Source organism: Cryptotermes secundus, unplaced genomic scaffold, assembly GCF_002891405.2.
Source record: "Cryptotermes secundus unplaced genomic scaffold, Csec_1.0 scaffold247, whole genome shotgun sequence".
Classification (NCBI taxonomy): domain Eukaryota; kingdom Metazoa; phylum Arthropoda; class Insecta; order Blattodea; family Kalotermitidae; genus Cryptotermes; species Cryptotermes secundus.
The window spans coordinates 381848-403778 of record NW_019740656.1 but is presented as its reverse complement, the minus strand read 5'-3'; the positions used below and the strand labels follow the sequence as shown (position 1 = coordinate 403778).

The following is a 21931-nucleotide window of genomic DNA, read 5'->3' as shown; positions in this document are numbered from 1 at the left end:
TGGTATCTACATTATCAACCAGTACATTCACATCATCGGCGTAGACCAACAGCTGATGTGTCCCGCTTAATTTCAGTCCGACCTGGTTTCCCTGGACCTTCCTAATTGCATAAAAAGTCAGTATGTTACGAAAATGAGACACCCTATACTCTGACAGAAATTCGCTAGGCTATCGGATGAGCATACTGTCTCAATCTTCAAGGTAGAAAGGTAAATACAGCCTCTTCAGTAATAGGACTCGTTGTTTGGTTGACAGGCACCAACGCTCTGCGGGAACCACACACTGCACCCACTCAACTTGTTCCTCTGGAAAGCTGACACGTTACACGGCGTCACATTCCGGAAAAGCGTAAGCTAAGAAATAATGGGACAGCAGTTGCCATGGTTACTTTTATTTATTGCACATCTATGTTTGCTACATGGGATCCCTGTCACACGGGGTTCCTAGGGCGAGGCAGTCCTCGCAAGTTTAGCTTATTATTACTTGCTGCGTCTTCTCTTCTGGGGCGACACCAGAATATGCGCCTTCAGTTCCCTTAATTATTGCTTCCAGGGCTTGGGCAGCTGGACTCGAACCCAGAGAAACAATTCCTGCAACAAGGAGCAACATTGAAGCGTACTAAATTATAACGTATTTTGCAGTGTAAGTCCACCAATATTGCCACCATCTTCAGGGTAGGCGAGTAAGCTAAGCAAGCAGTAGACAACAGGCTTGCAGGTTACTTGCTTGTCATATGAGCCCACCACTTGAATCTATCTTGAACCAACTTAATTCAGTCCACACCCTCCTACTTTATATATTTATGATCCAGTTTAATATTATCCTCTCACCTATGCGTAAGACTTCTAAATGGTGTTTCCCTTCTGGTGTTTTCAATCTAAATTCAGAATGTACTTCTTAAATATCCCATGTGTGCTACATGTCCTATCACCAACAGTCGATGTCAAGTAGGCTGTAGTCCTGCTTCATAATACGGTTCGAACCTCGGTCCCAAGGCCGGCTACTCTAAGGTTTTCCGTGTGTTTCCTCAGTCCATCCAGGCAAGTTCCTGAAGATTTTCCAAAATTAACCCACAATCGATTCGTTCCGTTGCCTTTAAAGTTTAATATTTACTAATTACCCTATCGACATGTACACTGCGCTCCCGACGTCATCATAAGAGAGACAATAAATACGTGAGTGAGTGCATGCCCCATACATCCCATCTGCTCTGCTCTCATTGTCCTAACAATGCTCATGAAGGCATTACACATTATGAAGGAACCTTGCTACAACGAACTAATGCTCAATCACAAAACAAACTCCGTGGCCTGTAGTCCACAAGCAAACTATACCGACCGAGCGACCGTCGTTTGTCGGCGAAGTTAGTGGCAACTTTTGCGGATAGAGGGTGTCACGTGGTCAGCGCAGAGGATCCCCACGGCCGTTAATCTCGGTTTTCTAGACCGAAGCCGCTACTTTACCATTCAAGTAGTACCTCAATTATCCTCACGAGGCTGAGTGGACCCCGTTCCAGACCCACTACCTCTCAGAATATCTGGTAGCGCCGGGAATCGAACCCGGACCTCTGGATCTGTAACCAAGAACTCTGACCACTAGACCACAGAGGCGGTCCTAAGACTCAATCACACACCCGTTAATATTAGTGCAGGCAAATTACCGTCAGAGTGCAGCACCTGAGGATTCTCTAGAATCTTCCTGTACTCTTGAAGGACGTCCTGAACTGCAACATTTGTAACATAACATAACATAAGTATACTTTGTTCAGGAAAAGGAACATGAATCAGATGTGCGTATAGTTACATGTTACTTACTTGTCACCTTGTATTGTGCCAGAATGTTCTGGATATCTGCAACAAAAGTGACGAACAATGTTTTAACGTTTCAGTTGGTAACACTGATACACGTACTCAAATTCCAATCGTAATACTTGATAATGAAAAATGCAGGTTACAAAATGATGTTCTATTTCAATGAAATGGCTAGAGTTTATGACAGAATATTGCTGGTAGATACACCTATCGGCATAATTAGTACTGCTTGCAAGCAGGACATGCGCACTCGTAATCTCACGGATCAACATTGCGATTTTGTTGTAGGGGAAATTCATCTAATTTGGCAACATTAAGGATACCAAAGAGTGGCCGCAGTGCCAAGCGGAAACATTCAGCATAATTGAGCTAATCACATAAAAAATTTTAATTTAACCCCACACACAGTTTCTGTATGAAAATGAATGTTAAATGGGACATAAGAGTTGTAGTTTGTATAATTCCGTAGTTCTGATGGCAGTTTCGCAATGCCGTTAGGGTTGTCTTTGCCAGAATATACATATTTATGTACGATTTTCAGTCATTTATAAGTAAATATCCATAATTTGTGAAATTGTTGCACTCTTTAGCCCTAACCTTCACCGCTAAAGCATATAAAATAGGGAATATTAGGATACTTTTCTCTGCCGCTCTTTAAAGGGGTGCCAATTAGGAAAACATGTTCCCTCACGTCTAATGCACTCATATGAAACCAGTGAATCTCTGTTGTGTAGCTAGAAATTTTAATGTCACCTTCTGAAGTCAAATTATATTGAAGGCTTCCCTAGACTGGAGTGAAATGAAAAGCCTTTCCTTAAGATTGTTAGGGGTGGAATCTTGCATGCCTTCAGGGCCCTTTACATTGTACAGCACACACTCTAAAATTCGTTCAAGTGGAACTTCCACGGAATTTTCAAAATATTTTAGTTTCTTTTCTCCTGGCGTGATGACAATCTGCAGGACATTCCGGACCAGCGGACGGTGCTGTGCTTATGTGTCACCAGATGGCAGCAGCGTTTGTTTGCAGCAAACCCCAAAATGATTACTGTATGTACTTCGGTTTGTAATATTGGTGAAATATGGTAAAATAAACTGTACATAATTCTGTCATGCATATAAACCAAAACAAAACAGGATATATATAAGCACATTTGTCATATCATCTTAAAACCACGTAAAAAGCAGCAACTGCTCCGTAAGTCTGCATATTCCCGCTTGGTGTTCTTGTATAACGACACAATTTTCTCTTCCCTTCTTTGGTACATTCAGAAATCTTTGCGCTCTTACGTCCCCACTGCAAAGGAAACCCATCAAAAAGCGCGTCAAAATAGCGGTCTAGGGTCTAGGTACTTCGAAATTAGTTGAGTTTCCCCGGAAGACATATAAACTACTTACGTACATCAGCTTCCAAGTTTTAACAGTAAGTGTTCAGAATACGGTCTTCTGGGTTGTGACATCATGTAGATTTTAGGTGGAAACCAATGTTTCGGAGGAAGATCTTGCCTCCGTCTTCAGGTTTTCTCAAGAATGAAGCATCATGCTCCTTATAAATTATGGTATGCACACAAAAGAACACGCGATGTCACAACGCAGAAAATCGGGCACATTATGAACCTATAAATTGCTCTGAGTGAGTTAGAAGGAATTTAATAACATTCCACGTCCGTAGAGATAGTAATTTCACTTTACTTACATTCTGCATATGTCAGCAACTTCGAAACTGAAAATAAATGACATTGCGTTATTTATGTTGTCATTGTTATTGTTATTGTTGGTGGCAGTATTGTTGTTGCCGTCATTATATTATCATAATCATAATTATAATAATAATAATTATTATTATTATTTTTACATCCACTTACCATGCAACATTATTAGCAAAACTTAATTAGAATGTCAGTAACATTTACAACCACCTCATGAAATTTAAAATTCCTGAAGTATATCAAAACCCTTTCCACTTGTATCTACAACGCGAAGGTTTCAAAGTAAGAAAAGGACTATGACAAATCTTAGTATAAGTTACTTGCCGTGCTTTAAGTGGGGGGGGAGGGGGTAGAAGAAGGTATACGCCAGCTGCGCAGTTCATGAACTAAAGAACCTAGTCCTGAGCTAAAGTGTCTACCTAGGTCTGAACTGGAGCGTCTACCTAGTCCTGAAATGGTCTGAACCACAGCACCTACCTAGTTCTGAACTAAAGCGTCTATCTAGTTATGAACTGAAGCGTCTATGTAGTTCTGAACTAAAGTAACTACCTAGTTCTGAACTACAGTGCCTACCTAGATTTGAACTAGGGAGCCTACACTCTTTCGAAAATCCCATTTTGACCCCTTGTTATTTGTTTATATTTAGTAAAGCTTATGATATCTGACAAAATTCAAACTTATTGCGAGTAATTGCAACTCGCTTGCACTTACCTTCTTGAATATGTTCTTGTAGATTGTTCTCTTCAGACCCTGCAATTGAAGTTACTATTACAGCAATAGCATGTGAGGAAACAACAGAAATTCAACACAATACAATTCAGTTCCTTTCTTACAGGGCTCAAATAAAAAGCAGAGCTTGAGTTTGTGTTGTACTCACCAACATAGTTTGCCATGTATCTACGGAAAGTGTAGTATATTGTTGAATCCTCGTAGAAATATTGCTTTAGTTTCTGCACTGTGCCGGGCTGGAGACTAAGTGCCTGTTCTATTTCACGCTGTCCATCTTGAAATGAAATGGTTAATATTAATAAAATGCTTCAAGCAGATGAAAATATTCTTGATTTGTGTAAGCTTCCCCAAAAAACTTTACAGGAATAAATCTCTGGTACTCTTCGTCTAGAACATCTTTGTGGGTATGTCATTACTTGAATAACCAACCTAACCGAAGAAAAGTCCCTGTGTGTACAACGAGATCTCTATTATGGGGATTTTGGTCCCCATTGTATGTTGAAAACAAAATCTAGTGGCTTTCTATTGATGACGTAATGACCTACGTCACTCATGACGCACCATCAAAGGTGTTACAAAAGGAGGTTTGCAACTAGGAATCTCATATTTTTTTCCCACTTATCACGTTCTGGAAATCACCTAAATATTTATGTTATTTTGGTTTACAAATTTCAGAGTTAACCCTCCAGATCCTGAACGCGCACTTAAGCACGTCGTGCCACTGAACAAGCGATCAGGGACTGGACTAACAGAAATCACAAAAAACACTGGGAATCCACAACTGGACTCAAACAGGCAAAAGGATTTATATCAGGACCCTCTGTCAAAAGAATGAAGGACCTGTTAAAATTAAACAGAGACCGACTCAGATGGGTGGTAGGATTACTTACTGGACACTGCCACCTGAAAGGGCACCTTTCCAAACCGGGACTGACAGATGACCCAACCTGTGAAAGGTGCCTACAAGAAGGCGAATCAGCCACACATATCCTATGTGATTGTGAGGCCACAGCTTACTTCAGATTTTTCACCTGGACCAGTTCTTCATGGAACCAAGTGACTATTATGATGCCCCCATAAATAAAGCCCTACATTTCATTCGAAGTGTAGGATTAATAAAGGGTTAATCCAAGGAGGAAGCACAATAGATCATTGAAGGTCGCAGTGCGAGGGCTGGGGCACACCCCTTACACACATACACTTCTATGCCAGCACTCCCGGTTGAAAGGACAGATTAAGAGAACAAAGGGGGAAAGAGCAGGAGATTAAAAATACGTAGAGAAAGATATTATAAAACAGACGGAAGAAAAACAGAACATGAGGAAATAACTTGGTTCTGAAAGGGCTAAGTAATGCAATTGGAAGCTCTGAAAGGAAGGAGACACCTGAACTATTAATTATGTTAATTTTGTCAGTCATTCTAAAACTTCGACTTTGCTAGTGATATCTAGGCTATTGGAACTTCGAGGATATATCTCTCTCTTCTTGCTCCCACTATGGAAGTGAGTGGTCAGCTTCAAGCTCCGGCCGCTTTATCCCCAGATAAAGAGCCCCCGGTACCCAATGGATGGGCCGCAGAACCTCTCTGGACGACGTGGAGAGCAGAAAACTCTTACTGTTACCAGGACTCGAACTCCGAACCCTCGGCTGTCCAGCCTGTAGACTTCTAAGATATATTTAACCAAAACGCGCTGTCTTCTTTAGTAAACTTTGACCATGTCACTCACGTGATGTATACATATATACATACCTTGTACATAGAGTTGTGCTGGATTTTGTAGCACCATCAAATAAAATCTTGCGAACACATAATCTGAAATTAAAATGTTCATATGTTAGTATCAGAACATGAACGAGCGCTTGATAAACAATTCTCGTGCAGTAGATCAGGCTTTTAGACACCAGGGAGCCTCGAGTTCAAACCCAGGTGACTTCATGTGAGATCAGTGGTAAACGAAGTGGCCACGGAACAAGTGTATCTCCGAGTGTCTTCGGATTTACTCCTGATAATTATCACTGATCTGTCATCTGCCCCCTGAAGTGTGTGATAGCCCTGACCACGCAGCACGTTATCATATCCTTGGTCTTAATGTTGGGGCTTCACCTCTAACCAGACCTTCTGTTGCTTATGGATAAGACACTTAAATCCTTTGAAATAAATCCATCTTTAATTCACACAGTAACAAGACAGTATTATTACTGCATGTGCCAAAAACGGATTAGCATTGTGCATGGTCACAAGTGAGGCGTACTCACCGGGAAGTCCAATCCTCTGGAGATAGTCTCGCAACAGTCCGTCTGAAAGCAGAGAAATAAAGAAAAAGTGATCTCAGTAATTAGCAACCAGCGAATCTACAAATCTCGGACCCAATAACCTTAAATGGATGGACCACACTCGGGCCTAATCTACTTTCACCCGGCATCCAATATACAGGGTGATCCAAATTTGTTGGTACAATAATCAAGTGATTGTGAGTCCAGGAAATCCCATTAACATGACTTCAGCTCATAGAATACTTAGGCTTCAGTTTACGTAGCTGTCAACATCGCAATTTCTCGGCTACTGACCTGGAGGTTTCCGTGATTCTCATGGCAACACGGGAGAGTCATGTAATGAATATTCTGTATAAGGAAACATCGAAGTTTGAAAGTAAAACGAAGACGTACCAGATTTAAAGATTTTGATAGAAACTGTAGTAAGAACATCATGTGAAAACTAAGATAAAAGTTATTTTATAATGAAAAATATTGTTCAAATTCTCCGTCTCAGAATTCGGTACATATCTGGGTGTACCGGGTCCGGCTTATCTCTACAAACGCATTAAATTCGAACTTTAAATTAAACATTCACTGTTATAGTTTTAAGAGTGTTAACAAATTAAAACTTAAACCAAAGTTCTGCAGGATGAAATAATTTTTAATATTTTCTTGGATGCTTTGGGGTGTGTCTGATATTTCTCGGCCCTTCAGTTTATTTTTGCGTTGCTGGATATTTGTGTTTATTTTTTTATGAGAAGGTTTATTTCCGGAGGTCACACTAGTGGTCTGATATTCTCAGAGATTCATACATGTTCCAGTCTGACGAATGGGTAAATTTTTCCTTGTACTTAATTAAGCACCATATATGAAGGTGTGTGAGACTGGGTGCAAAGATCCACGCATCCGGAGCAACGGGGGAGATGATGCGGATTAAGCGATGATCCGGATTAGTGAAGCAAAATGTAGCCCTAAAAGACAAAATACTTAGAATACAAATAAATAGAAAATTTTATGATATAAGCGATGCTGAAGAAAATAAACAGAAATATGTCACTGTACAGCCTTCAGTTAAAAACTGTAGAAATACGATACAATACATTTATTCCTCGATAGAAGACTCAGAAGGTGTACTTGTTTCTGAACGTAATGATGCAGGTCTGAAGAGACTGTCATGTTTTTTTCTGAACAGTCAAGTGACTCATCTGACTTCCTAAATGCCATGTTTCTTTTAAAGTACTCAATTGTGAAGAGAATTTTTCATTTTTCATACTTCGATCCGGATTAAATGTAACCGGATTAGTGAGGGCTTCATCTTATTAATAAAGTGATACAAAAACACTTACCGAATTGAAGCGCCTTTACTGCCATGAACACTGAAAAACAATGCACAGTTTTAAAAAGAGATAACTTGAGAGTTTAGGCGTTGGTTCGTCAACGCAGAGTCACTGTGTTCAATCATGAGTTAATTCATCTGAACTCTGTGATGGACGAAGTGGCGGTAACATGTTTGCCTCCAACCTTTTGGTCCTTCCCCGTTAATCTTCATTCCATCACTGCTCTATCACCTGCCCCTGAGGTTTGCGATAGCCCTGACCATGCAGCACCTTATCACAACCTCGGACTATACATTAGGGGCTTCACCTCTGACCCTGTACTTGGCTGGTTACAGAGACAAAAATGTTATCTTTTTACTATTTAGTAAGTATAGAGTGCACATCTATTAGGACTATATAGTTTTTATCTGTGAGGATAAATATATAATATTATTTGTAAGACGTTCGTATTATTCAACTTTATGGTTGCTTGCATTGGATATGAATAAAAGCACTGTAAATAGTAAACATTTGTGTTGACGGTATTGTAGGAATTGCGTGTACGTAACATAGCAAGATGGCTGCAATACAAGATGGCTGCTTTATGTTTGGGCTGGATTTTGTTCGTATTTTAATTAAATAAATCTAGAAATTGAGTCTTATGATTCGTGTCATAACGCGACAATCAAAGGAGCAATAGTGTGCCTGGACGTCAGACACGGCATGTCCACATTAAACTGCAGTATGCTAATCACGTCATTCCTTATCAGTAAGTCATAGATCCGGTGCTCAAATATTACGCACTTCCTGTGACGCTTTCAGTCACCCGTTAGTTTATAATATTTCGTAACAGGTTATGCAACATTTTAAATAATGCAGGTTTTTAGGTTCTGACCGCTGTGGTTATGAAGAGTTCTGTCTTCTGGAACATATTGCCATGTAGTCCGTTGAAAGTCAACCGACGTTTCGGAAGAACATGTCTTCTCCATCTTCAGGTTGGAAGGATAAGCCGAACGAGATACCAACGCGTAGATTTGTTTGCCACTTACTTTCACGTTGGTATCTTGTTCGGCTTATCCTTCCAACCTGAAGATGGAGGCGATATGTTCCTCCGAAACGTCGGTTGACTACCGCGGAGTACATTGCGTTATACCCTAGATGATAATACTTTTCACATTTCATCAATTGCCAACCTTTCCAGATTATATAATTCAGTCATCCGACATCACATGACACTTGTCATGTCAGGGGAACCGGAAATGAGAAGTCAAAGTATACACACGCACACACACACATGTCCCTAACGTCAACCTCAGTTGCCTCCATATGTAGCATCGTACTTACATTTTGGAGCTATTACGTTGAAGAAATTTTTCGGATCCTGAACTGAAATAAAATTAATAATGATTAATAATAATAATAATAATAATAATTCGGTTGCGTATTTATTTACGAGCTACTTGAACAGCACATACATCAATGACAGATTCAGCACGAACACAAAAAAATAAGTACAACTGCCGAATACAACAACCCATATCGACTCACTCGCTCATGGAGCTGAGCCCTTCTTGAGAAACCGTCAAATCTGCAGCTACTCAAGAATTTCTGAGAATTTTATGGAACCCGAAGGTTCATTACCGTCTTCACAAGAGCCCTCCACTGGTCCCTATCCTGAGCCAGATCGACCAGTCCATAACATCCCATTCTGTCTCTCTAAGATCCTTTTAAATATTGTTCACCCTCCTACGCCTTGGTCTTCCCAGTGGTCTCTTTCCTTCTTGCTTTCCCAGCAATATCCTATAACTAATATCAATTACTGTCATTTAAAAGCAAATCCAAATATATCAGCCGATTTACGAATTGTATTAATTGCAGAGACACTTCTGGTTGAATGACAATGATTGCAGGACCAACATTTTCAATGATTAATGATGATGATAATAATCAAGAAGTGGAACGCTGAGACTAGACACCGCCTAGCTCGTGTTCCCTTAATGCAAAGAGAATTTGCAACATGTAAGTCGTCATTTGGGCTTTACATCGAAATCACGCGCTCAGTGATGCTCAAGGAACATGAAGGAGGACGTAACAACATTCCTCAGTGTACAACTCACCCGCAGCGTCTGAACTTCCCACTTGCCTCTCCACGGCTTGAACTGAAAACCAAACAAGAAAGAGTTCACTCAGTATCCAAACAATGAACTGTCGCTAACAATACAAACTTCTCGAATATTAACTCTGTGCAGTCCGGCAGAAACTAACCGACGTTTCGAAGAAACATGCTTCCTCCAACCTGAAGCTGGAGGCAGTGTGTTCCTGTGAATCGTCAGTGAACTGTGGCTAGATGGCGTCACATCATAGAAAATTGTACTCTTCAATATTCTCGGAGACAAATTTGTAGGCTGAGGGCAGTGTAAAAGTCTCTCAGATTATTACGAGAATAAAAGTTACGTGTAATGAAAAGAATAAATTTTAGCAAATTTAATATACGAGTAAAAGCAAGTAAAGCTATCCCTGTAACAGGCCGTGGAGGTCCACAGGGTTGTGAGATGTTGTTCCCACATTTTCTCTAGACAACCAGGTCACAGATGGCGGTAAGGTTGTCAGTCTTACGCGCCGGCCGCCCTTTCCCCTCAAGAATATTCATGGTACTCATTTCTCTTAAAGGCTGAGTCCACCCCAGGGCCATAGTGGGGCTGGAAGGATTGGGTCAATTGAAAAATCCAATGACCTCATCAGGAACCGAACCCAAAACCTTCCAACTTGTAGCACAGTGCCTCAACCAACTATGCTACCTCGTGTCTCTTGATATATGAGAGTGTGTGTATATATATATATATATATATATATAGCCAACATGGCAATGAAACTGCAATTTGCTGACTAATATCACATCAAGATCTCCAACAGCAGAATTGAAATGGATTTTGTTAGTGTTAAAAGCAAAATTTTCAATTTTGATTTTGATCGCTGAATTTTCAATTCAGCGATTTCACACCGAATCAATGTCGGATTGTAGTAGTTTACGATCTCCAACATATTTTATGATGTGAATGATTGCTCGATCATCAGAAGAGAAACTGGATGTTGACTTGGTACATAAACTTATAATAAAGCTATTGAACAATAAATGTCCAAATGTGGAACCATGTAACACTCGTGACAGCAGAGGACAAGGTGAAGAGAAATCCACCAAATGCAAACCAAGGGAACTGCATAATGAAAACTTTGGAACCGGAAGTCATCTAACGTAATCATAGTCCACATTTATTGAGGTTATTGTACGGAAGTGGCTTTATCAAAAGCCTGGCTAGGGTCAAAATAAATTGAATCGGCTTGCTCTTGCGAATTAACAGAAACTGTAAGCGAATAACCATTCAGTTCATTTGAAGAGCTTCAAAACACCTAAAAGCCAATTACAGGCATGCATTTAAGGAAGAAATGTATGAATACAGAAGATACGGAAAAATCATAAACAAATATTAAGAGAAAAGACGCAAACTGTGACAGAGTTTAAGTGAGCAAGTAAACTGGTTGCTGCAGATATAACAAAGATGCAATATGAACAAGAACTTACCGTAGTCCTGGACGAATTTTACCAATTCAGGCATCTCCTTGTCCACGGCTTCCGGGTCCCTGACGACAGCTGTCAGACAGAAGGAGAGGTCCTTAGATTGCCAGCTCACAACACTTAGGGAATATATGGGGGGGGGGCGGAAACACTTCTAAAATGTGGGCGGCGTGATTGGTGATGGTGAAAATAAAATTAAAATACTTACCAAAATAGAATTCACTTGGGTTCGATGCCTGAGCCATGGCACGTTGATAATCATCTAGAAATTAAACAAATTACGTTAGAATTATTAGGTAACAAAATTATATTTTCGTGCATTAGAACAACACGCATTACAAATGATTTATTTCCATTTTTTTTTTAGATTTACCTGCACCCGCTAAGAATTGTAGATATCCTTCATTCCAACCACCGAAAGACGACAAGTGTGACAAACTTATTTCAATAAGCATAAATGAAGCCTATTGAAATTTCAATGGAAAAATACCAATGGAATCAACTTCACTCTTGGTCACACTCCAGTTAACCTGAGTTCGATGCAATACTGTGCACTGCAGTGAGGGTTGTAGCGGACGCAAGGGGTCCTGGGAAGCCCCTCGGTTCTCTTCTGAAAGCCGTGACTCTGTTTTCGACGTGACGTCAAACGTTGGCAACGGGCATGAACAAAACCTAGCGAAACATCTGCACGGGTTCGATTCCAGGCCTGGTCAAGTGGGATTTGTGGTGGATAAAGTGCCGCTGGGGCAGGTTTTCTCCGAGTACTTCGGTTTCCCCTGCCAATATTCATTCCACCAATTGCTCCACAATCACCCTCACCTATCATCTGGGGCTAGTAAAATAGGCCAGAAGTGGCTGCAGTACAAGGGACTTAGTCCCACCCCACTAGCAATAAAAAAATATACAGGAGATCGCGATGCATGCATAGGGACTTTTCTTCCGTAAGGTTGCCCATACGAGGTATCACGTGCCCTCGAAAATTTTTCAGACGGACAGTAGAAATAAATTATCTTGCGTTTGATACTTACGGTCAATCAGAACTCTCGGTGCCACTGAAATCATAGAAAAAACAAACTGTTAAGGACAGAATGTAAGTATGTTAGGGACAATTCGATTCTGTTCGTTTGGTCAGATTAAAAAGACCTGCTGATAAAACGAATTTCAGCCCATATCAATTATTTCACACTGTGGCACAAATATCATGTTTCTGGACATTATATAGCGTCCTGTCCTTATCTAAAACCCGTCCTGTTTATTTTTCAAAACACAACGTTTCGGAGACTGGATTCTGTCTCGGTCTTCAGGTGGAACCTATCTCCAGTCCGGACCTGAGATTGGGACCAACTGANACACGGTGCCAAATCCCAGAAGACTGCTTTCTTCTGGGTAGGATTTACCTGAAGACGGAGACAGAATCCAGTCTCCGAAACGTTGTGTTTTGAAAACTAAACAGGACGACGTTTATGATAAACGCAGGGCCATGGATAATGTCAAAAACATAATATTTAAACTAAGGTAACATAGTCACAAACTTTTAGATTTTATTTAACACTGGTTTATCATTTCTGTTCGTTAATAATACTGACATAATGTCAGTCCAAACTTCTGAGGTGGCACGAGAAGCAAGGCCCATCAAGTACAACAAGTTAATATAAAAGTTTTTCCTTTGCACGTTTCGCCACGTTAGCCCAATTAGTGACCGACGGACCAAGTGGACTCAGTCTCAACCCACCCCACTAAATTAAAAAAGAATGGGGGAGAATCCGGATGGGGCCTAACTGAGCTACTAACCCAGAATTTGCCTACACCACAAATACCCTCAATCAGGGTAGGCGATGTTTCGGCGGAGATTCGAACCGGATGCCTCCTAGATACGAGTTACGAGCGTTTCCGGTACTCGAACCCGCTCAGTTTTGAAGTGTTACATATTGTGACATGTAGACCCCTTCCTAGACAAAGCCCGAAATACGCACACCCAACAATGGAAAGTGTATTAGCAGAAGTGTTTTCTGTGTGGTCCGCGCCATGCCCAGTGTTGGGCAACAGATCATTAGACACGCAGTGTTCCTACAATTTTTTTTTGTGTTTTGCATAATTTGGATAATAAAGCAACAGCACAGACAGGGGCTAATGTTAGGGTTCGCGCATTTAATGCCGGACTTCTGGCTAGAAGTCAGTTTGCATCCGGAATATCCTGCGACCGGCCAGCTCGACCAAGGTTTTCCGTGTTTTTCCTCGGTCCTAGAGCTAATACTGAGTTGGTACCCAAATTCCACGTTGCACTGCATGCCTCACATGCAGCCCTCCCAATGGTAACGTCAAAATTTCCCAAAGTTAGCAAAAGTAAACAAACGATTATATGCTCTATCTTTACCAGAAGGACAAGCGGGCACTGCCTGGGAACCTTCAAATCGGAGATATAGTTTCTTACCCCCCCCACCCAATGTAGTGTCTCTCACTACGACCGCCACTTCTTCTTCTTCTTCTTCTTCTTCTTCTTCTTCTTCTTCTTCTTCTTCTTCTTCTTCAGGCTTCAGACACGCAGTCTGACAACAGAATAGGCGTTTATGTGGCCCGCGCTACGCAGTCTGACACGTGACACGTGTTTTCCTTTAGGGTCCGACCCGAATCTATATAAGGACAGTCTGTCCGTAGCTAGGAGCAGATTACAGAACTGGAACTGGAAGAATCAGAGTCAGGAGACTGGGAGTACAACGGAAGGAGGATTGAGTTCAGCTGTCGGTAGGAGATAGCCACGGGAAGTTAGTGGTTCAAGAAGAGTTCAGAATAGAACTCAGCCCCTGAAGACTTATGGTGCGATTAGAAGATTTATTCACAGTGAGGCTGTTTTTATTCCGTTGCCAGGATATGACTAGTGAAGACTGAGAATCCTAGTGCGTTTGTAACGGTGAACTGTAAACTGTGTAAATCAGCGATAGCGCTGTATTGCTTGTAAGTAAGAGTTTATTGTACAAGGTGCTAATAAATCTATTCACCAATCTAAACCCCGTCTGCAGTCACTAATACACATGACAATATATTATTAGTTAGATATAGGTTTTAAATCGAACAGTAACATCACAAACACGAAACAAGAGAAGTGGACAGGGCTTACCGTGTTGGATGGCCCTCACGAACAGCGACTGGTTGGGCGTCAAGGGATATTCTGGAACCAAAAGCGTAATCACAGTTAGCAGCCTTCGTGGCTAATTCCTGCGGTACAAACAGACTGATAATTCAGTTCAATTCAATTCTGGTTTAGCAACGTACAAAACTTAACAGCCCAGAGGCCAATAGGAAGTTAACATGAATATGTAGAAAGAAACAATAAAAAATAAAAAAATGAAATATATGAAATAAGGCACTTTAAATAATAATAATAATAATAATAATAATACAATTTCAGTGAATTTAACTTGAATAATAATAATAATAAAGCTAAAGCTATTTTTTCTCCTAATAAATTAGGCACAACTCCATGAAGGCATATAGGGGAATGGAGGTATAGCTCCGCCATTCTTAACCTCGGCACTAAATTGAGATGATCAGCTTCACGCCCTGGTTGCTTTACTCCTGAAGAAATAGCTTCGTGTTCCCATTGGTTGGGAGTCTGGGTTGGCCCCAGAGCTGTTCTGGGAGTAGTGGAGTGGAGGAAAGTGTCTGCCTTGCCTAGAAATGAACCCCGATTTCTCGGTCGTACACCCTGTAGCCAAATGCTATGTGGACGGGGCTATCCCGTCTTGTAATATTTGCAAAAATCACTCAGATAACGTGGAATGTTATAAAAGTTCAAAGAGAAAACTGCGAACGGAATTTGCATACCTCCAAAATACAGTTCGTCGTAGTGTTCTGAAACAGAGAGAGTAAACACTTTATTGGACGGTAAAATATAAAAAAAAATATATATATATGATTTGGCATATTTTATTAAACATGCACACTGCTTAACTAATTCCATGGAAGTGGGCCCTCCTTAAGAAGCCGTCATTCGCTCAGTTACTGAAGAATTTGCCAATATCTTACGGAACCCGAAGGTTCACTACCGTGTTCACAAGAGCCTTCCACTGGTCCCTATCCTGAGCTACATGGTTTACCAAAAGAATACGTCGAAATCCGGGGGCGTCTATAATATTCTGTAACAAGTTTATTTTTTACGGCGAGCAGATTTTATCCCCACGCCCAACCCCCAGTCTGGAGGATCACCCCTCACCGGGTGACCGCGACTGCGTGTTCAATATAGAGCATCTGGAGCTAGCCTCCATATCTGGAGGCTTTCTCCTCCGTCCGCAACCTGAGGACCCGACACGTCATCGTGAGAAGGGACCCACTTAACATGGACAGCTCAGTGAACAATGTAATTTTGCATATAATACAATGTATTTAAAATGAAACTGAAAATAAATTTCCACATAGTTTTGTTTACTATCTTAACTGCATTCAATGCAAATCTTAATGGAGAAGGAGACGAGCTGTATGCAGTTACTTCCTTGGGAAGAAACCATTTCAATGGTTCGTACCAGCTTAGTATTAACACAAACGAATCTTTTTTTACCTTCTGGTTGGCCTTGAAAAGAAACGCCTATATATCCTGAAACATAGAAATTAAATTAATTAAAACGGTGTTAGCGGTTTGACATGACGTCATACAAAAGGCCAAGAAAGTAACAATCTCTTTTCGGTATATTTAACGACATGTCCAGCAGCTCAGACTTCAGAGCGTCGAATAATTAGATTAATTAATGCTGACTTGGAAAGAATATGCAGGGAAGTGGTCGTAGACTATTTTCAGGTATTGAGGGAAACTGTGATACAGCTCAGTCAGCATAGTCCGTGCCCGGACAGAGATTCGAACACGGCACCCCCGAATATAAATCAGAAACGTCACCACTTGAGCATACTCGTTCGGTGAATCAAGAGAAATGGACACTTCATAATCAATCATTGCAAAGTGGTAAATTCTGTGCATAGAGCCTAATTACGCCCTGAATGCCTTGGATGTCTGGGGTATGAGACGGTCAAAGAGACCCGAAAAGCAAAATTTGACAGACACAAATAGCAAAAAATCAATTACGTGGGTCGGAATGCTTCTGAATTATTTTTAAAAGACATGTCTACGCATGTCTTCCGTAGAGTCCAGTGACAGGACAGCCGTCTGAATTACAAATTTGGAAGGACATGGGTTAGAATAAGGATTACTTTAAATTTAAAACATTCAAATTACATATTTTAACGAGAACCAATATTGTTTTAAAATTAAGAAACGTTTAGACATGCAGGCTTCAGGGCCTATACCGTATTAGTGCGCAGCATAATGGTTTACACAAATCATTATATATACATGATGATGGCCCTGCTTGGCCGAAACATGTCTCAAATTTAAATGAAAACATAGATTAATTGGTGACTTGAAGTTGCATTTTAAGACTCTATTGCATATATCAAGTAACAAGAATGTCCTTGGAACTGCAAGGGAGGCTGGGACAAATTGCATAATTAGGAGTTTCAAAATTCGCAGACATAAGGTATCCACGTCAGAAATAAGAAATACTTACGAAATTTTTGTCAGAAAACCTGAAGGAAATAGATCATTTCAAACACTAGACGAAGATGGAGGATAATATTAAAATGCATCTTAAACATATGGAGTGGTGGAGTCTGCATCTGGCTTACGGTACGCATCAGTGACGGGCTTTTGTGAACACGGTAATGAACCTATCGGTTCCATGAAAAATAGGGACTTAACTGAGCGATAGTCAAGCACACTTTGATAAATTTCGTTCCTGCTTCCAGTTCGTAAAACATATTTACTTTCCGTACGAAAGGGAAAGATACCGGAAGTCGGCGTCAGAGGAACCATTTTGTCATGGAGGTTAGTGATGCATACCTTGAAATGGCGGGACCTCTTCTTGTTGATGGGAATGTGCGTAAGGACCTTCGGGATACCCGAAGTACGCAGCCTGGGCCTGAAAACAGATTCAATTCACGAATAAGAATCTTGAAAAGGGTGTGACGTGCAAATCGAAGGACATATTGCAAAATTCATTCAATAAAATGGATTGTTAGTATATGAAATGTACTGAAGTGCTCATGACTAAATGCAACTCTGAAGTCTGCGGCGTGATTTGTTGCCTTGATCTTGTCTAAAGTCTTTTAAATTGATTCAGCCCCCGAAAAAAATACTGTGTCTTCTTTCCTTCAAATATTTAAAGGTAAAAAGGTAAAGTTATCCCTGTGAGAGGCCGTGGAGACCCATAGGGTTGTGAGATGTCGAGACTCACATTTTTTCTAGACAATCTACTCACGGATGGCGGCGAGGTTGTCAGTCTTACGCGCCGGCAGCCATTTACCCCCAGGAAGATTCCTGGTACTCATTTCTGTTAGTGACTCAGTCGACCCAAGGGGCATAATGCGGCTGGAAATATTAGGTAAACTGAAAAATATCAACCTCGTCGGGGCTCGAACCCGCCGCCTTAAGGCTTGTAGCATAGTGCCTCAACCAACGACGCTACCGCGTGCCCCTTCTTCAAATATTTCAGAATATTAAAAGCAATTAATGATTCAGCTGCTTGCATAACGTCCATTAATACAGATTCTCTGTGAACATAGAACATTAGCATCCCTAGGTTCCTACATGACGTTAGCAGGCCCCAGGGCCGCTCACTCACGTAATTTACGTCGGATTGAAGCAGAAGGCAATCACTGGGTGATCACATGACTCCAGAGACATTGATATCGTCAGCAAAGATAAAAATTCAAAGTGGTTAATTAAGTTACTGAGGCCATCAATGAATTCTCTAAAAAGCGAGGTCACCAGAGAGGCCGTGCCATAGTTCAGGCGGTTCGATCCCGGGTCATGTCATGTGTGATTTGTGGTGGACAAAGTGGCACTGGGGCAGGGTTTCTCCGAGTACTTCGGTTTACCCTGCCAATTCTCATTCCACCGACTGCTCCACACTCATCATCTATCGTCCGGGGCTGGTACAATAGGCCAAATAGTGGCCGAAGTACCGAGTGGATTCAGTCTCACCCCCCCTCCCCTCAAGAAAAGTCATGAGAGCAGACCCCTCCAACAAACCGGAAGTAACTTCAAGATGCACTGAAAAGGTACCAGAAAGAAGAACTGTCCACATCTGCGAAACCAGCTGACATAACCATCACAGAATGCAAAGCAACTCAGGGCGAATTCAATGGAACGCACTGGTAAGATCAAACGGATATCATCAGCCCGACACTGACTGTGGACATGGAGAGTGATAAAATCACGAAAAATACCAAATTAGTACCTGCAGATTCAGATCTGGGGAAGCCATGTTGGCAGGCTTCTAGTAATGTGGAACCTGATGGCGCGTATTTAGGAATGAGATTTATCTGCAGCCGCTGACAGAGGCATGAGCGGTGCAGTTGCGGCTTCCTTCCATACAGCGGGGAAAGGTCGCCGAGTGAGGCTTAACTTACATACATAGTGCAGAAAAATAAAATGTAAAGTTGTCCCTGTGCGTAACTAATTAAGCACTACGCCGTGATGACGTATGGAGGAGTGGGTGTATACATCCACATTTTCTTAACCGTGGCACTAATTGGAGGTGAGTGGTTAGCTTCACGTTCCTGCGGCTTTACCTCCGGTACCCAATAAATAGGAGGCTGGTTTGGCTGCAGAGTCGGTCTGGACGACGTGGAGAAAATAAAATTCTTTATACTACCGGGACTAGAAGTCCAACCGCTCGGCCGTCCAGCCCGAAGCCAGTCGCTATACCGACTGAGCTACCCCGGCTCCTACATGTTGTAGAATAGCAATAGAAATTACGGGACAGCCCTTCACGACAAAGCCAGGGATGTCATCAAGTCCAACAGATTTAGAAGGTAATTTAGTTTGGTTCTTATTTACGTGCTAACTTAACAGCCGAAGGACCAATTAAAACGTGAGTACGAGTACAGAAGAGACAAGAAAACACACACAAACAAAATACAAAACGAGACAAATGATATAATTTGATTAATAGTAATATTAATTCTATAATAATAACAACAAGAAAATGTGGCCAAGAACGCTTACAAATGTTGAGTCCCTGGACCCCCAAAGTACACCGTTAAGTTCCAAATTCAGCCCCACATTGCTTGGGGCGCAGCCGTCACTTACCGTCAGGAAGAAGGCTGAAGACAGCAGTAGCAGCAACATGGTTGTCAGTGATATGCCCTCTGTCCTGCCGCTCCACTATATATACTGAACTGCAGAGCGATTATGTTCACAGTATCACGACTTGATTTATGGTTACTGCGTCTCATAAACATTGTCCTTGCTCTTGAGATTAATGTTGCCTTCAATCCTGGCATTATGGCTGTACTGTGGAGAGGTGAATTTTAATTGTTTCACGTTTGTTTTTACTGCAAGATACTTGGCTATCCTACGGGCAAGGCCATTGTCGTGAGTTCCAGCAACCAACACTCAAATTCAGATGCATCTCCTCGTCCTGTTCATTATTTTGAACTCAAAATATTGGATTACTGCATTAAAGGTATCCCCGAAACAGGCCGTGGAGGCCCATAGGGTTGTGAGATGTTGAGGTTCTCACGTTTTCTCTAGACAGTAGGCTCATAGATGGTGGCAAGGTTGTCAGCCTTACGCGCCGGCCGCCCTTTACTCCCAAGAACATTCCAAGAATATTCCTCGTACTCATTTCTGTTAGAGGCTGAGTCGACCACAGGGCCATAGTGCGGCTGGAATTGAAAAGAAATCCAATGACCTCATCGGGATTCGATCCCGCGACCTTCCGGCTTGTAGCATAGTGCCTCAACCAACTACGCTACCGCGTGCCCGCCTCAGAAAGTATTATACGGGGAACTGCAGACCAAAGATGTTTTAAACAAAACTTTTGATTTTTTCAGTTCCTTAGGAAAACATATGAAATTTATTTAAATCACGCCATGGCCAGCCATATAGTTTCTCGTCTGAAGATGCATTATATACGTGGTATATACGAGAAAGTAGATGAAAATATATCGATAGCTCAATTTTGACAGATTTATATGTTTGCAGGCCACATGGACAGTAACGACGCTTACCTCTCAGTACATATGTACGTGACCATCGCTAGTTCCTGAACAACTGAATGGATTGTGTCCGTATTCGGCATTCAGGACTTCACCAATCACGTGTCAGTGTCCGGTGAACATGTCCAAAAGAAGGGCCCACAGAATTGAGCTCGTGAGAGCAAATTTGCGATTTTCCCGAAATATCTCTAACTGCCCCCTCTGATCTTCAGGAGTAATTCTTGCCCCTACCAGACTACACGGCATTATAATCTAGAGTATCGATCCTCGTGAAGGCTGTCGCTCTGCAACGGAGTTCCAATATCCACGGTTCATCCCTTCAAGAACAAGATTTTGTTAATCTCGACAACGTCAAGAAATCCGGATACACGATGCTGCAGTTGGGAAAGATTTACGTATGTATCATCCTGGAACTCTTGAGGGGCACAAGGCAAGTCATTCAAGTTGAATTCTGGGGCATCTGAGCTCGCATGCAAGCACGCAGACGTATGTGTATTCAGCGGGAAATGTGATCATTTATTATATAAGCATTTCATCTATTAACTTCCCTTGTTTTTCCCCGTATTCATTTCCAGCCCTGCATGTTACCGAATGATACGTCGATGCCAACGTTTAACGCCATCTGCCATGAATAACACATATAAATAGTTAAACGTAAATAGTTTTCTTTATGCGGTATGAAACACGTCACATATTCACGTGAAATTATTATCAATACTCACAGAATAGACACGATATACTGATACAAGAGATTGCTCGCCTTTTTATGACGAACGACATAGCTTACGTCATTGCAACGTGTTAATGCTCGACGGTGAGCCTAACTTGCGAAATGAGAAGGAGGAATTTCACGCGTGCATATGCGGGCACACCTGGCGCCGTGGCACGCCTAATTCCCTCCGTTATCTGCCTCACTAATTCGTTCTTGAGAATCCGTTGCACAGCGAGTCAAAACATTCCCAGAATTTCATGGGCCCAGAAGGTTCATTATTGCTTTAACAAGAGCCCGTAACATTTTCCTACCCTGAGCCAGATGAATCCAGTCCACACCATCACCCAGTTTCTATTAAATTCATTTTAGTGTCACACTCCTATCTATGCCTGGGTCTTCCTTCAGATTTTTAGATCATAATTTTGTATGCATTTCTCTTCTCCCCCAATCCGTCTCATGCTTCTTGGAGTTCCGGTTCAGAACTAGGTAGGAGCTCCACTTCAGAACTGGGTAGGTGTTCCAGTTCAGAACTAGGTAGGAGCTCCGGTTCAGAACTAGGTAGGAGCTCCACTTCAGAACTGGGTAGGCGTTCCAGTTCAGAACTAGGTAGCAGCTCCAGTTCAGAGCTAGGTAGGAGCTCCAGTTCAGAGCTAAGGAGGAGCTCAAGTTCAGAGCTAGGTAGGAGCTCCAGTTCGGAAATAGGTAGACGTTCGGTTTTCACGAAAAAAGCCCCAGGGAATAAGCAACACATTTTGAAAGGGAATTATTACAGTGGGAG

At 41.6% G+C, this 21931-nt stretch overlaps 1 protein-coding gene across 2 annotated transcripts; it reads right to left on the bottom strand.

Annotated features, from left to right (window-relative positions):
* Positions 1-376: 376 nt before the first annotated feature.
* On the bottom strand, positions 377-19614 carry LOC111872406. 2 transcript variants are annotated; one of them, XM_023866266.2, is made up of 19 exons: positions 19531-19614; positions 17278-17356; positions 15946-15981; positions 15216-15242; positions 14509-14559; positions 12422-12445; positions 11602-11655; positions 11400-11468; positions 9937-9978; positions 9164-9205; positions 7850-7879; positions 6504-6545; positions 5998-6060; positions 4396-4521; positions 4230-4268; positions 3506-3532; positions 1816-1851; positions 1662-1724; positions 377-591 (listed from the first exon to the last, which is right to left on the bottom strand). In XM_023866266.2, exons 1-19 carry the CDS (start codon positions 19567-19569, stop codon positions 470-472), a joined length of 1011 nt encoding a protein of 336 aa, XP_023722034.1. In that variant the 5' UTR covers positions 19570-19614; the 3' UTR covers positions 377-469. The 2 variants fall into 2 exon arrangements, with proteins under 2 accessions (XP_023722034.1, XP_023722036.1); XM_023866268.2 differs by lacking the exon at positions 15946-15981.
* Between the last annotated feature and the right edge of the window lie 2317 nt (positions 19615-21931).

Excerpts from the sequence above, each read along its gene's own strand:
- LOC111872406 (XM_023866266.2), bottom strand. The coding sequence starts at position 19,569 with ATGTTGCTGCTACTGCTGTCTTCAGCCTTCTTCCTGACG. Across the intron at positions 17,357-19,530 it reads CTTCAGCCTTCTTCCTGACG|GCCCAGGCTGCGTACTTCGG; the intron begins GTAAGTGACGGC and ends ATCTGTTTTCAG. Across the intron at positions 4,522-5,997 it reads AGCACAACTCTATGTACAAG|ATGGACAGCGTGAAATAGAA; the intron begins GTATGTATATAT and ends TTTCATTTCAAG.